Below are 14,310 nucleotides of genomic sequence, written 5' to 3'. Positions count from 1 at the left end.
CAAAGCAACATGAAAAACTTCCGATACAGCTTTCTGTTGCTCAGTACGTGCTGCATAAGAGTGTTTTTCCCTAGCGTGAAAGAAGCACGCGAATACACGCAAAACTGGCGCGCGACTGCCCGCTCGAAGCGCTCTGTGTGTATTCGTGGGCTACTTTCACGCTCGGAAAAACACTTTTATGCAGCACGTATTGAGCAACAGAAAGCTGTACGGATAGTTTTTCAAGTTGCTCTACAATTTTCTCATTGACAATTTTAATCTAATTACAATATTTAAGAGGTTGATTAGTTGACTAAGACTAATTAAGTAATTAGGCGGAATGCAAAAAAAAAGAAATTAAGTATATCCAAGCGACGGCGAATAACATTACCTTGGTGTTGTCCAGCTACGTGCCATTTAGATATTTTAAAATCATGGTGCATCATTGTTCGGACACTGCATATCAGCTGAATTTCTCCTGTTGCAGGCTTTAAATGCAAAGCATTTCTTGGCGAACATTTGCTACTTTGACGCTGTCTGTGTCTGTGTCTGTGTGTCTGTGCCTGCCTGCCTGCCTGCCTGCCTGCCTGCCTGCCTGCCTGCCTGCCTGCCTGCCTGCCTGCCTGCCTGCCTGCCTGCCTGCCTGCCTGCCTGCCTGCCTGCCTGCCTGCCTGCCTGCCTGCCTGCCTGCCTGCCTGCCTGCCTGCCTGCCTGCCTGCCTGCCTGCCTGCCTGCCTGCCTGCCTGCCTGCCTGCCTGCCTGCCTGCCTGCCTGCCTGCCTGCCTGCCTGCCTGCCTGCCTGCCTGCCTGCCTGCCTGCCTGCCTGCCTGCCTGCCTGCCTGCCTGCCTGCCTGCCTGCCTGCCTGCCTGCCTGCCTGCCTGCCTGCCTGCCTGCCTGCCTGCCTGCCTGCCTGCCTGCCTGCCTGCCTGCCTGCCTGCCTGCCTGCCTGCCTGCCTGCCTGCCTGCCTGCCTGCCTGCCTGCCTGCCTGCCTGCCTGCCTGCCTGCCTGCCTGCCTGCCTGCCTGCCTGCCTGCCTGCCTGCCTGCCTGCCTGCCTGCCTGCCTGCCTGCCTGCCTGCCTGCCTGCCTGCCTGCCTGCCTGCCTGCCTGCCTGCCTGCCTGCCTGCCTGCCTGCCTGCCTGCCTGCCTGCCTGCCTGCCTGCCTGCCTGCCTGCCTGCCTGCCTGCCTGCCTGCCTGCCTGCCTGCCTGCCTGCCTGCCTGCCTGCCTGCCTGCCTGCCTGCCTGCCTGCCTGCCTGCCTGCCTGCCTGCCTGCCTGCCTGCCTGCCTGCCTGCCTGCCTGCCTGCCTGCCTGCCTGCCTGCCTGCCTGCCTGCCTGCCTGCCTGCCTGCCTGCCTGCCTGCCTGCCTGCCTGCCTGCCTGCCTGCCTGCCTGCCTGCCTGCCTGCCTGCCTGCCTGCCTGCCTGCCTGCCTGCCTGCCTGCCTGCCTGCCTGCCTGCCTGCCTGCCTGCCTGCCTGCCTGCCTGCCTGCCTGCCTGCCTGCCTGCCTGCCTGCCTGCCTGCCTGCCTGCCTGCCTGCCTGCCTGCCTGCCTGCCTGCCTGCCTGCCTGCCTGCCTGCCTGCCTGCCTGCCTGCCTGCCTGCCTGCCTGCCTGCCTGCCTGCCTGCCTGCCTGCCTGCCTGCCTGCCTGCCTGCCTGCCTGCCTGCCTGCCTGCCTGCCTGCCTGCCTGCCTGCCTGCCTGCCTGCCTGCCTGCCTGCCTGCCTGCCTGCCTGCCTGCCTGCCTGCCTGCCTGCCTGCCTGCCTGCCTGCCTGCCTGCCTGCCTGCCTGCCTGCCTGCCTGCCTGCCTGCCTGCCTGCCTGCCTGCCTGCCTGCCTGCCTGCCTGCCTGCCTGCCTGCCTGCCTGCCTGCCTGCCTGCCTGCCTGCCTGCCTGCCTGCCTGCCTGCCTGCCTGCCTGCCTGCCTGCCTGCCTGCCTGCCTGCCTGCCTGCCTGCCTGCCTGCCTGCCTGCCTGCCTGCCTGCCTGCCTGCCTGCCTGCCTGCCTGCCTGCCTGCCTGCCTGCCTGCCTGCCTGCCTGCCTGCCTGCCTGCCTGCCTGCCTGCCTGCCTGCCTGCCTGCCTGCCTGCCTGCCTGCCTGCCTGCCTGCCTGCCTGCCTGCCTGCCTGCCTGCCTGCCTGCCTGCCTGCCTGCCTGCCTGCCTGCCTGCCTGCCTGCCTGCCTGCCTGCCTGCCTGCCTGCCTGCCTGCCTGCCTGCCTGCCTGCCTGCCTGCCTGCCTGCCTGCCTGCCTGCCTGCCTGCCTGCCTGCCTGCCTGCCTGCCTGCCTGCCTGCCTGCCTGCCTGCCTGCCTGCCTGCCTGCCTGCCTGCCTGCCTGCCTGCCTGCCTGCCTGCCTGCCTGCCTGCCTGCCTGCCTGCCTGCCTGCCTGCCTGCCTGCCTGCCTGCCTGCCTGCCTGCCTGCCTGCCTGCCTGCCTGCCTGCCTGCCTGCCTGCCTGCCTGCCTGCCTGCCTGCCTGCCTGCCTGCCTGCCTGCCTGCCTGCCTGCCTGCCTGCCTGCCTGCCTGCCTGCCTGCCTGCCTGCCTGCCTGCCTGCCTGCCTGCCTGCCTGCCTGCCTGCCTGCCTGCCTGCCTGCCTGCCTGCCTGCCTGCCTGCCTGCCTGCCTGCCTGCCTGCCTGCCTGCCTGCCTGCCTGCCTGCCTGCCTGCCTGCCTGCCTGCCTGCCTGCCTGCCTGCCTGCCTGCCTGCCTGCCTGCCTGCCTGCCTGCCTGCCTGCCTGCCTGCCTGCCTGCCTGCCTGCCTGCCTGCCTGCCTGCCTGCCTGCCTGCCTGCCTGCCTGCCTGCCTGCCTGCCTGCCTGCCTGCCTGCCTGCCTGCCTGCCTGCCTGCCTGCCTGCCTGCCTGCCTGCCTGCCTGCCTGCCTGCCTGCCTGCCTGCCTGCCTGCCTGCCTGCCTGCCTGCCTGCCTGCCTGCCTGCCTGCCTGCCTGCCTGCCTGCCTGCCTGCCTGCCTGCCTGCCTGCCTGCCTGCCTGCCTGCCTGCCTGCCTGCCTGCCTGCCTGCCTGCCTGCCTGCCTGCCTGCCTGCCTGCCTGCCTGCCTGCCTGCCTGCCTGCCTGCCTGCCTGCCTGCCTGCCTGCCTGCCTGCCTGCCTGCCTGCCTGCCTGCCTGCCTGCCTGCCTGCCTGCCTGCCTGCCTGCCTGCCTGCCTGCCTGCCTGCCTGCCTGCCTGCCTGCCTGCCTGCCTGCCTGCCTGCCTGCCTGCCTGCCTGCCTGCCTGCCTGCCTGCCTGCCTGCCTGCCTGCCTGCCTGCCTGCCTGCCTGCCTGCCTGCCTGCCTGCCTGCCTGCCTGCCTGCCTGCCTGCCTGCCTGCCTGCCTGCCTGCCTGCCTGCCTGCCTGCCTGCCTGCCTGCCTGCCTGCCTGCCTGCCTGCCTGCCTGCCTGCCTGCCTGCCTGCCTGCCTGCCTGCCTGCCTGCCTGCCTGCCTGCCTGCCTGCCTGCCTGCCTGCCTGCCTGCCTGCCTGCCTGCCTGCCTGCCTGCCTGCCTGCCTGCCTGCCTGCCTGCCTGCCTGCCTGCCTGCCTGCCTGCCTGCCTGCCTGCCTGCCTGCCTGCCTGCCTGCCTGCCTGCCTGCCTGCCTGCCTGCCTGCCTGCCTGCCTGCCTGCCTGCCTGCCTGCCTGCCTGCCTGCCTGCCTGCCTGCCTGCCTGCCTGCCTGCCTGCCTGCCTGCCTGCCTGCCTGCCTGCCTGCCTGCCTGCCTGCCTGCCTGCCTGCCTGCCTGCCTGCCTGCCTGCCTGCCTGCCTGCCTGCCTGCCTGCCTGCCTGCCTGCCTGCCTGCCTGCCTGCCTGCCTGCCTGCCTGCCTGCCTGCCTGCCTGCCTGCCTGCCTGCCTGCCTGCCTGCCTGCCTGCCTGCCTGCCTGCCTGCCTGCCTGCCTGCCTGCCTGCCTGCCTGCCTGCCTGCCTGCCTGCCTGCCTGCCTGCCTGCCTGCCTGCCTGCCTGCCTGCCTGCCTGCCTGCCTGCCTGCCTGCCTGCCTGCCTGCCTGCCTGCCTGCCTGCCTGCCTGCCTGCCTGCCTGCCTGCCTGCCTGCCTGCCTGCCTGCCTGCCTGCCTGCCTGCCTGCCTGCCTGCCTGCCTGCCTGCCTGCCTGCCTGCCTGCCTGCCTGCCTGCCTGCCTGCCTGCCTGCCTGCCTGCCTGCCTGCCTGCCTGCCTGCCTGCCTGCCTGCCTGCCTGCCTGCCTGCCTGCCTGCCTGCCTGCCTGCCTGCCTGCCTGCCTGCCTGCCTGCCTGCCTGCCTGCCTGCCTGCCTGCCTGCCTGCCTGCCTGCCTGCCTGCCTGCCTGCCTGCCTGCCTGCCTGCCTGCCTGCCTGCCTGCCTGCCTGCCTGCCTGCCTGCCTGCCTGCCTGCCTGCCTGCCTGCCTGCCTGCCTGCCTGCCTGCCTGCCTGCCTGCCTGCCTGCCTGCCTGCCTGCCTGCCTGCCTGCCTGCCTGCCTGCCTGCCTGCCTGCCTGCCTGCCTGCCTGCCTGCCTGCCTGCCTGCCTGCCTGCCTGCCTGCCTGCCTGCCTGCCTGCCTGCCTGCCTGCCTGCCTGCCTGCCTGCCTGCCTGCCTGCCTGCCTGCCTGCCTGCCTGCCTGCCTGCCTGCCTGCCTGCCTGCCTGCCTGCCTGCCTGCCTGCCTGCCTGCCTGCCTGCCTGCCTGCCTGCCTGCCTGCCTGCCTGCCTGCCTGCCTGCCTGCCTGCCTGCCTGCCTGCCTGCCTGCCTGCCTGCCTGCCTGCCTGCCTGCCTGCCTGCCTGCCTGCCTGCCTGCCTGCCTGCCTGCCTGCCTGCCTGCCTGCCTGCCTGCCTGCCTGCCTGCCTGCCTGCCTGCCTGCCTGCCTGCCTGCCTGCCTGCCTGCCTGCCTGCCTGCCTGCCTGCCTGCCTGCCTGCCTGCCTGCCTGCCTGCCTGCCTGCCTGCCTGCCTGCCTGCCTGCCTGCCTGCCTGCCTGCCTGCCTGCCTGCCTGCCTGCCTGCCTGCCTGCCTGCCTGCCTGCCTGCCTGCCTGCCTGCCTGCCTGCCTGCCTGCCTGCCTGCCTGCCTGCCTGCCTGCCTGCCTGCCTGCCTGCCTGCCTGCCTGCCTGCCTGCCTGCCTTGGTGGCCTCATGCTCGTTTCGTTAACTTGGTAGGCTTCCCACACACTGATTCGCATAACATCGATTCCCACAAGGCGTCTGCCTGCTTTTTTTTTCATTAGATCTTCTATGTTTTTGACATGTGAGTTAAAGGTTTAAAGCAGGACATCTCTTTGGTGTAATCGATAGTGCCAATTAGGCTTCCGCCTCTAAGTATGCTGAAGAGGAAGCTTTCGCTCGGGGCCTCCTATCTAAATACGCGAGAAAGGAGAAATCGTTTTTCTCGGCAACGACAGCAGCAAATTTGATGAGGTTTGTTGCAGCTAACAGAAAGCGTTAAAATCTAGTGACCGTTGGTAGCGAATTTTCAATTTATGCAGTCAATTTTTATAAATATGTTTGAAAAATCACAGATTTTCAGACAACGAAGCTATCAAGTTGACAATTCTAACTCTGCAATAAAAAATGATATCACAACTCTGTCAATTCTATATAGTAGTACATCTAAAGCAGACAAAACTGATGTTTTACACATGGCTCTCAAATATAGCATTATATGTGAATAGGACTATTTCAAAACCTATGTAAACAATGTTACAAATTCACGTAAGTAATAAATTGATATATCAGATTTGTCCGTTGTGGATGCTTTAAAGGATGTAGCTAACAGAACTGCGATAGCTGTTCTTGGCACAGAGCTACATCTTTGTAATTTGTGGCTTCTATTGTTTTAAACCTGCAAACTTGTGAAAAAATATATTTTAAAGAATTCGGGCCTTACATCAAATTTACGCTTGCAACAGCTACTAGAGTTTGACTTTGTCTCTCAAATGCAACAAATTTAATTAACATCGGCCCAGTGGTTATATCAGAAAAGCGTTTCTGCTTTTTACATGCGTTTGAATAGGCGGCATCGGAGTCGGGCTCCAGCTAAAGGTTCCTTTTAAGCGTGGATACAGGGCACCCGTTATGAGGTTTCACACTTACAGACGAGCAAAGAAATGCAAGTAGAAATTCTATTCTGTCCCTCGTCTTTCACGTTTCAACTCTGCCTGCAAGTTATATGCACTTCAAACAAAGCGTCCCTCGCTTAGTATGTAGGCTGGGACGCCATAGTAATGCGCCATACAAATCCACAACACCCAACTCCTGGTCAACCTTACTACCACAGCATAGTGTGCCAATTTCACAATAGAAATTTTGTACATAATATATAGTCAGTTATCTAAAGTCTACATATTCTACCAGTAAGATTTATGAACTGAGCAGTCTTGGTCAGATCTTTCTCTAACAGGTAAATTCATTTACCTGTTAGTTTACATACAGATATTACCACATTTGGCCTTTCTGGGAGTAAACTTAGCATTTCTGGATTACCTTTTTACAGCCCATTAATTTCGCGACGCATATCCAAACGCGAACAGGCCTCCTACTCGGCAGGAAGCAAAACAGGAAGCATGCAGTTGCAAAAAAGTAAAACCTCAAATATGCTGCCCAGAATCATAACCCAATAACGAAGGAGTCAACGCCGCACTTCATGGAGGGTCACTTAACCACTACCAGCTGTCTGCATTTGTTTTTCTTTGTGGTTTTTTTTGCTCAGTGACATATATACGTCCGGTAAATGTTCTAAGGAATTGTAATCGTAATGCTGCTTATGCGAACAAAACGAACAGAGAGCGGGTCGAAGGTATCATTTCTTGTTTCAACGCATGAAGCCTGAACTATACGTATAAAACGGGGGGTGTTACACGTAATGCCATTCCCAAAATTTTGCCTGTCCACGTTTGAAAACAACTGTTGTTAGGTGAACCAACTGCTCAACACATGTCTGGATTGTAGATTAAACAGAATCAGACCGCTGAATAATTGCATATACATCCTTCACTGTCACTTTCCGAGGGGAAGACAATCTGTTCTTGACCTCACTCCGCATCTAAAAAAATAAGGAAAGAAAGCCAAAACAAGAAAACGCAGTGCCTGCTACTTGTTAATAAACTAACGAATCAGAGGCCGAATTCACACAGCTTTAGTTCTGGCAAACTGTCTGCTAATGGCCGGTTACCTTCGCTAATACGTCCAACAGACGAGTGGTTGCTAGCTGTTCTTACGGTTAAAGCGGCGCAACATCTTTTTGCAAATACGAATGCCGATTCCATGGTGAGCCTTTGCTTTCTATTGCATCCAAATTCTCGATAAGAATGAAAACAAGCTTGCACGAGAGCTAATGGAAGCGTTTCACATCACAAACAAGAAGAAATTGTGTATAAGTGACACATGTGAATTCTTGCGCAGAAATGAACAAATGTTGTCCGAAAAGATGCCATGACTTTTTTGTTTCCTTCAGGTGGTTTTGCAAGTGGACAACCATATTGGTGGCCTCATGCGCGGTGCCGTGTGGCACGTTCCCTGTTTCTTTACGGGGTGATCATATTTTAAGTTTTACGGAATTTCGAGAAATAAACTGTGGTAGATAGCATAATTGTTGTCCTTTAGCTGGATTATTCGAAGAGGCGGACATTACTAACGCGACAAATTGAAACACATATTTAGATAACAAACAAAAATTCGCTAATTGACTTCTTCATTGTATACGCCTTGCAAACTAACGAGCTGCAATTCGTAAATTGCGATATGTACCATAAAGCCATTAATTAAGAAGTTAATCGGTGATTTCTGATATGTGTTTCCATGTCTATTGACGTAATGTCCGCCTGTCTGAATAATCCAGCTCTAGGACTAGAATAATGTTGTCTGCAACGGACAATTTTTAACAATTCTCTAAAACTTATAAATTATCACCCAGTATATGTACGTGTTACGCCTATAATAAACTTCAGCTGATAGCTAGCGCGTGTCTGGTGTCTGTTCGGCTCTCCCGTCTAAAGTGTGCTCTATTGTTAAAGCTGCAAGTATGAAAGAAGAAACCCAGCAAGTCGCGAATATTTCGACGGATCATTTACAAAACCGCGTCATTATCAAAGATCTTTAAAAAAAGTAACTTTCCTATTGCGCGGCTCGCTTCAACGTTATCTTACACGTTAATACAATTTTGCCTCTAGCAAAGTCCACTCAATGTATTATCCGATCTTACGTTAACTTCACAGATTATCACTTGAGTATGGGGTTTTACAATGTCAGTTATGAAGCTGGCAACTCATCATCTGGTTAAATTGCCGTGTTTGGCTTTGATGGCTAAGCAAGGTGTAAAACGACGACATCAGTATACTTACGGTGACCACGCACGGGGATTGACCAGGAGGATGTCCTCTCGTAGGACTTCTCGCATGTAACAATTGCCCGCTCGTTGTATCTGAGTCTGAACTTTGCTCTCGCAGTGCATCCCCCTTGCAAGCATGTTCTATCTGAAAATAAGTGGTTTTAGTGACCACATGGCACATCCGTAAAATAAAGTCATGCCACACACAGCTATTTTTGTTCGGCAGATAGCGGAATATATGTTGCAGCTATAGTCGTAGCCAACGGCAAGGGTGTACTTACTGCTGACAGAGAACACGTGTACGTGATAATATATTCAAGGCAGCTGACCCTCTATCGTCTGGATCGGCCACTTGGAGAGGTGCATCATAATAAATGGATAAAAGCGATGAAAAATAATCTTTACAAAACACAACTTCAGAGGCTGCACATCTGTAAAAGTTCTTTTCAGTTTCTATTTTATTATGTCATTCGCCATTGGCTTGCACGAAGACGCGCCTCCGCTATTTCAGTTATCGGCCATTTAACGAGATAATTGAAGAGAAACAAATAGAACGGAAAGAAAATCATCCTCCCGAAATACAGCCCCGAAAAAAACAAGAAAACAATCATGCCCCAATGGTAGTTCCAAAAGCCAGACAGCTAGCAGTGTGTCGAAGCCGAAAGCAACAGCGCACCTACTGCTGACGAACAGATGTAATATATTCAATGGGTGAGTCAACAGAATTAACGGGAGCTGATGAACAGGTAAATTTCCAAAAGCTCTCATCTGTTCTCAGAAATTATGTAAATCGTGCCGACCAGGGACATAAATATTGAGACTAGAGCTACGCTCCATATACGCTGTTTGCAATTTTCAGAATTTACTGACTTTTTGAATGTACATATATTAACAGAGAAGTATGTACAGTAACAGCTTGCAAAAAGGAAAAGAAGAAAGAATGAAAGAAAGAAACCAAAACAGGCGAAAAGAAAATGGGCCACAGAGGACTGAAGTAAGGCATGTTGTTGGGCTATAGTCGGTTCATAGATTCAGCATTTCTCTTGTTTTTTTTTTTGCTGCGCTCTGTGTGTGCGTCTGTTTCTGTTCATCTTCTGTCTTTCTCGCACAGCTTAAAATGCCATTAAGGCCACTCGCCGCCCGTAAGCAATTGTCAAAATGCATGTTCGCAAAAAGTGAAACATTCCCTGGCCTTACTCTTTGTGTAGGTACCTCGATCTGTTAGATTATGACCTTCACTGAAGCAACAAATCACGCTCTACAAGGTTCACGAAATCAGAGAACGTATGTCCCGGGTGCTCTGTTTGTGAGTTATTTTTACAAAATATTTACCCGACTACTACGCTCCAAGTGTGCTCACTGTAAGCTAAACCATGTCACACGCTTGGGCTGTTTTCACTCGCCCCCCAATTGCAGCCTGGACCAGCGTGAAGCCTACAGCACCTTCCTGCGCTTGGGTGCACCGACTGCTTCAGCGAGGCACCCCCTCTGAATTGAAGGCTTCTGGATTCTTTTCCAGTCAACCGCTGCCAAGGTCCCTGCGATGCAGTGTGGCCGAAGTGCATCTGGTACTCGCGACGCATCTCTCAACAATGTGCTAAGTAAAGATCAAGACGATCTTTCCTGCATCTCCAACTCTTTGGACTCGGCCTTGAGTTGTCATTTGACAACATTTAATGCGTATGTTAAAATGCGTCCCGCACATTCCGGGGGTTATCTATCTACCTTTATTTGTTTGCACCTATCTATGTTTGTATCTAACCGTTTTCCACCTGCCTCTTTCACTGGGTAGTCCGTGGTCGAATGGGTAGCGCATCGGGCTACTGTGCTGAGGTAACAGGGTTCGAAACCAACCAGCGGACTAACATGGGTCACTGAGTGCGTGGGAATTTGTACATACGTGCCATTCTTGAAGGAATCTCTTTCACGCCTGCATGGGCTACAGAAAAATGCGAGACTGGGTAGGTATCGCTGTTCGAAGAAAGTCTTTGACGACGAGTTGGAGCATTGGGTATGTGCCACTCGGTCTGTCCTGGTCTTCAATGAACCTCTTTGATGCAAACTTGGATCACCAGTAGGTGTGTGCCACTATTCAATGAGCCTCTGTGACGCCATCTTTGGTAATTAGGTATGTGCCACTGGAAATGTGCCGCTCTGCAAATGACGAAATGGGTCCCTTAAACTCCTCCGGTGCTGAACGGAATCGAAACCACGTCTGACGGGTTCCTCGAGGAGAGCAATCCGATGCATTAGCAGGCTGTGGCATAAATACACTGGGTATTGCCACTTTTCAAAAAAAAAAAAACGCCTTTCACGCAGCCCTTTAGCGAGCTGCGCCATGCCTGCACTGGATATGTACCGCTCTTCAACGAACCTCTCGCTAACTTGCGTTATTCGCTCGCTAATCGAGTGTGCAGCAAGCCATGGAACAATCCTCAACGTTCGCAGGCACCGACGCGACACGCTTCTAATCTCGGAGCCCACGCACGGACTCCTCAGCAGTGCTGCCAGATGGCGCGGCGTGTCCAGAAGGAGAGGAGCCCGGTGGCCGCATGACCCGTTTAACAGCGTTCGCATGCACCGGGGCGCCATGCATTTCGAGGACCAAGCGCAGTCTTCGCGGTGGCGACTATAAATGGCGCCGATTGTTCTTATAGGGAAGCACAAAAGGGGAATCCCAATCAGTTCAAGCACCATACATAACTCGTTTCGACGGTACCAATACGTTGTGTCGCTATATTAATTGAATGATAAAGTCGGTACCGTTGACAGTGATCGTGAAATTGGTTCAGCAGATTTTTTGTTACTGCCTCCGCCTCGCGCTGCACGTTTTCCAACTTGGTCCTTCCCACTATGATGTCTAGAAACGCGAAATGCCAGCGTTCATTTTCTTCCCAGTTTCTGCTTTAGCTGTCAGCCGCAACAGACAGCGACACAATGTGGCGTCACCTTACTAACCCATTAAAACGAACACGCTAAGGATAATAAGGTCGCCTTAGACTAAGATACGTCCACTTATAGAAACGTCGGCCAGTCTGTCTGAGGCACTTTATCCCAGTTTATAAAACTTCTCTCCGATAAACACGGGGTTTGTAAGAAGATATGCGCGATGAAGAAGGTATTTTTGACTTGTATGTGATAACACAAATTCGTTGTTACTACGTTGTATATTGTAATGTGTTGTGCATTGTAACTGCATGTAGTATGTGCCACATATATAGGAGCCAAGGAGTAGCCGGCGCCGTATTTGTGCGCAAACACCTCCTGATAGCATGTAAAAAAGATACTTACCAATGTGCGCCTTCTCGATCGTGTTCAGCCGGATTTCTACAGGCTCACGACTCCAACAGTCCAACACCACGTCTGAATTGGGTTCCAAGTACACTACACCGCCAGGAACTGTGTAGTTCTCCGTCAAGAAGCGCATGGAAATGCCATTCCACAATCTGGATTCTGTGCCGTAACAGTAAGGCACTTCTGGAATCCACTGGCCATCATGGCACTGGGAAATGGATGATCCCCTAAGAAGCACTTCCCCGACAGGTTCGCAATGAAATATCAGTTTAGTTCCATGAGGGACGCTATTTCCGGCTAGTATGCGCACGTGGTCATTGTGCGCCTGGAAGCGATTCACTCTATATGGAAATTTGCAGTCTCTTGGTGCTTCATTCGGATGAACTGAGAAGGGAAAGAAGAAAGAAAAAAATTTATGCTGCACGCTTTTAATAAAGCGATTATTCAGCCATACGTCAATAGATTACGGAAACATAAAATGACAAGAAAATTTAAAATCTTGGATGAAAGAGTCAATATTAGCTAAATTCTTTTGCATAATCTTACGCGGTTTTGGTAGCTGACTTCCCATAAAAAGCTGTTAGCTAGATCTTCTTGTAGCTGCTAATGCTAAAAATTCCCTTTCAAACTCGCGAACGTTTTCATCCTTTCCTAAACACGGCTCAACAAATGCTTCAGCTTACGGTGCAGTCCATTATACCGCAGTACTCTGCCTGCGGTTTACGTATATGAAGTGCATCCGGTATTGTAGCTTAAATGACAGCTATTGGCAACTCTGAAAAAATAATTATAGGGTACAAAGCAGTTGAACATAAATCAAACTACACAAAAGATATTCATTTCCAATGCATCTGTTGCAGTTTACGTGAAGCGAAGTTTTTGTGAAGCGGTGAAGTGCTATAAATTAAATGCGATAAGTACAATTGTCTCTATTTTTTATCCTATACAGCGTGTAATCTCATCAGTGTTCATGCATTGTACAGGTCATAAATTTAATGTCGTGCACTGTAAATGTTTGATTCATCATTCAATAGCTGTGCCGAAATGCTACCCCATGGTGTTTTAAAGGTACAAGTTTAAGTTTCAGCAGTGATTGGTTACAAAACACAGAGAGTACAGTATGATTAATACAGTAAGATACTCAGAGGTCCCACAGCTGAACTGTCGAGGTCCCTCCTCACTCAATGTAAGTGGCATTAAACTTGAGATCAGAGGAAGTGGTGGGAAATCGAAATTTATGGTTCTATTAAGTAGCAATAAGTTGGCATCACAACTAAATACTTCAGCGTATGCAGGAATGAGCGAGCTGGTGAGGATAACTTCAGCTCATATGGTACCGAATTCAATATGAATATGACACCGAACCGCGTCGTAAGGTACCCGTAGTTAGTTTTGGCACTCGGTATAAGCAGATCCCCGCCTTCAGGAAATCTAGGTATGCAAGAGTTTGTGGAAGGACCAGCTGAGTTAAGTTCGAAGATGAAAAGTTATGTTTTGTTTAAATAACTCACGAAGCGGAAAATTATTAAAGGCCCGGTAAAGGTGGCGTGGAATGAGTGGCCATTAGATTGAACGTGATAATTAGGCTTTAGTTGATTTTGAAGGCTGTGAAGACCTGCGAGGTGAGTAGAGTCTTTCCCCATAACGACACACTATAATTTAGATGACGCATGAACGTAGACGCAATATAGCGCTAAAATAATGTCTGGAAGTAACTACGAAGTCTCATTGCGACGTTAACGGCGAAGCAAAGTTTCTTTAAGAGACTGATCAGGTTGTAAAACGTCGCCGAGTGTTTTGCGGGAGCTCCAGAGGGCATTGTGCACATTTGACGCGGTGAAGTCGAAACGAGTTCCTCGCGTCTCTTTTTTCTGCCACGTTCCTTCCACGTATATACACGCTCTGAACCGCTCCCCGACACGGTATGCCTGATAGCTGCAGCCACAGCAGCAGTGGGAAAGTCGAAGGAAAAGGCAAAAAAAGCTTCACTCTAAAAAAAAAAACGCTAGGAAACCAAACTAAGTGCTGCTGCCTATAGCTTGAAATTTAGTATAGCGAATAGATTCTAACGCTCCCTTTGAAACGTTTATGCCTATTGCTTGCAATGTCTTGAACTTATGGATAACTTATGATTCTCTGTGTTTTCTTTCTCGTTCAGAACGGAAATTTGACTGGAAGATGTAGAGTTTAAGTTAAAGTTATGACCCGGTTGGTTGCAATGCTCGGCGACGGCTTTGGCAAGCTTTTTAGCTGTGTCCGCGCGATGACCGTTTAATTTGACGTTTATGATTGCCCCGTTTCACCGATATATTATTTCTTACAGAAGGAACATTCAAGCATATAAATCACATCCGAACTTGTACAAGTGAAGCTATAGATTTGACTTCGTGTGCATAACCATTTGCGGTGCTTTTAATTTCAATGTCACTTTGAAGGAGCCTGAAGGTTTTCCACCTGGGGCGACAACATGCTTTTATTACGGGGGAATGATGTTGGCTGACTTTTGCGTGCACTAACACGTCTTTATAGTTCCTGTTGCGGCGATAGGTAATCCTTGGTACATCCGGGAACGCTCTTCGCAGACGCTCGTCACTTGATAATATTGGGTGGTATTTTTGTAGGATGTTGCTCATGTTTGGGAGTGCATTAGAATATTGTTACGGTAGGATGAGAGGAGAGGAAGAAGAAGATCGGAAACGCTGGCTGCTGCGTGTTGTTGTTGGTCAGCCATTTTAGCTATTCTGACTCATGCTGTGTGTG

The 14,310-nt window shown here is 52.9% G+C and overlaps 1 protein-coding gene across 1 annotated transcript in view; it reads right to left on the bottom strand.

Moving 5' to 3' along the window:
- Positions 1-14,310, bottom strand: part of LOC126547677 (sushi, von Willebrand factor type A, EGF and pentraxin domain-containing protein 1-like) — a 226,427-nt gene that overhangs the window by 67,500 nt on the left and 144,617 nt on the right. The window contains exons 13-14 of the mRNA XM_050195627.2: positions 11,548-11,934; positions 8,270-8,401 (exon numbers count right to left, since the gene is read on the bottom strand). Coding sequence (XP_050051584.2) covers positions 8,270-8,401; positions 11,548-11,934 — 519 coding nt within the window. The remainder of the gene's footprint in view (positions 1-8,269; positions 8,402-11,547; positions 11,935-14,310) is intronic.

This window comes from Dermacentor andersoni, chromosome 1, assembly GCF_023375885.2.
Source record: "Dermacentor andersoni chromosome 1, qqDerAnde1_hic_scaffold, whole genome shotgun sequence".
Classification (NCBI taxonomy): Eukaryota; Metazoa; Arthropoda; class Arachnida; order Ixodida; family Ixodidae; genus Dermacentor; species Dermacentor andersoni.
Note: the sequence above shows the minus strand (reverse complement) of the source record. Positions and strands in the feature narration are given on the sequence as shown.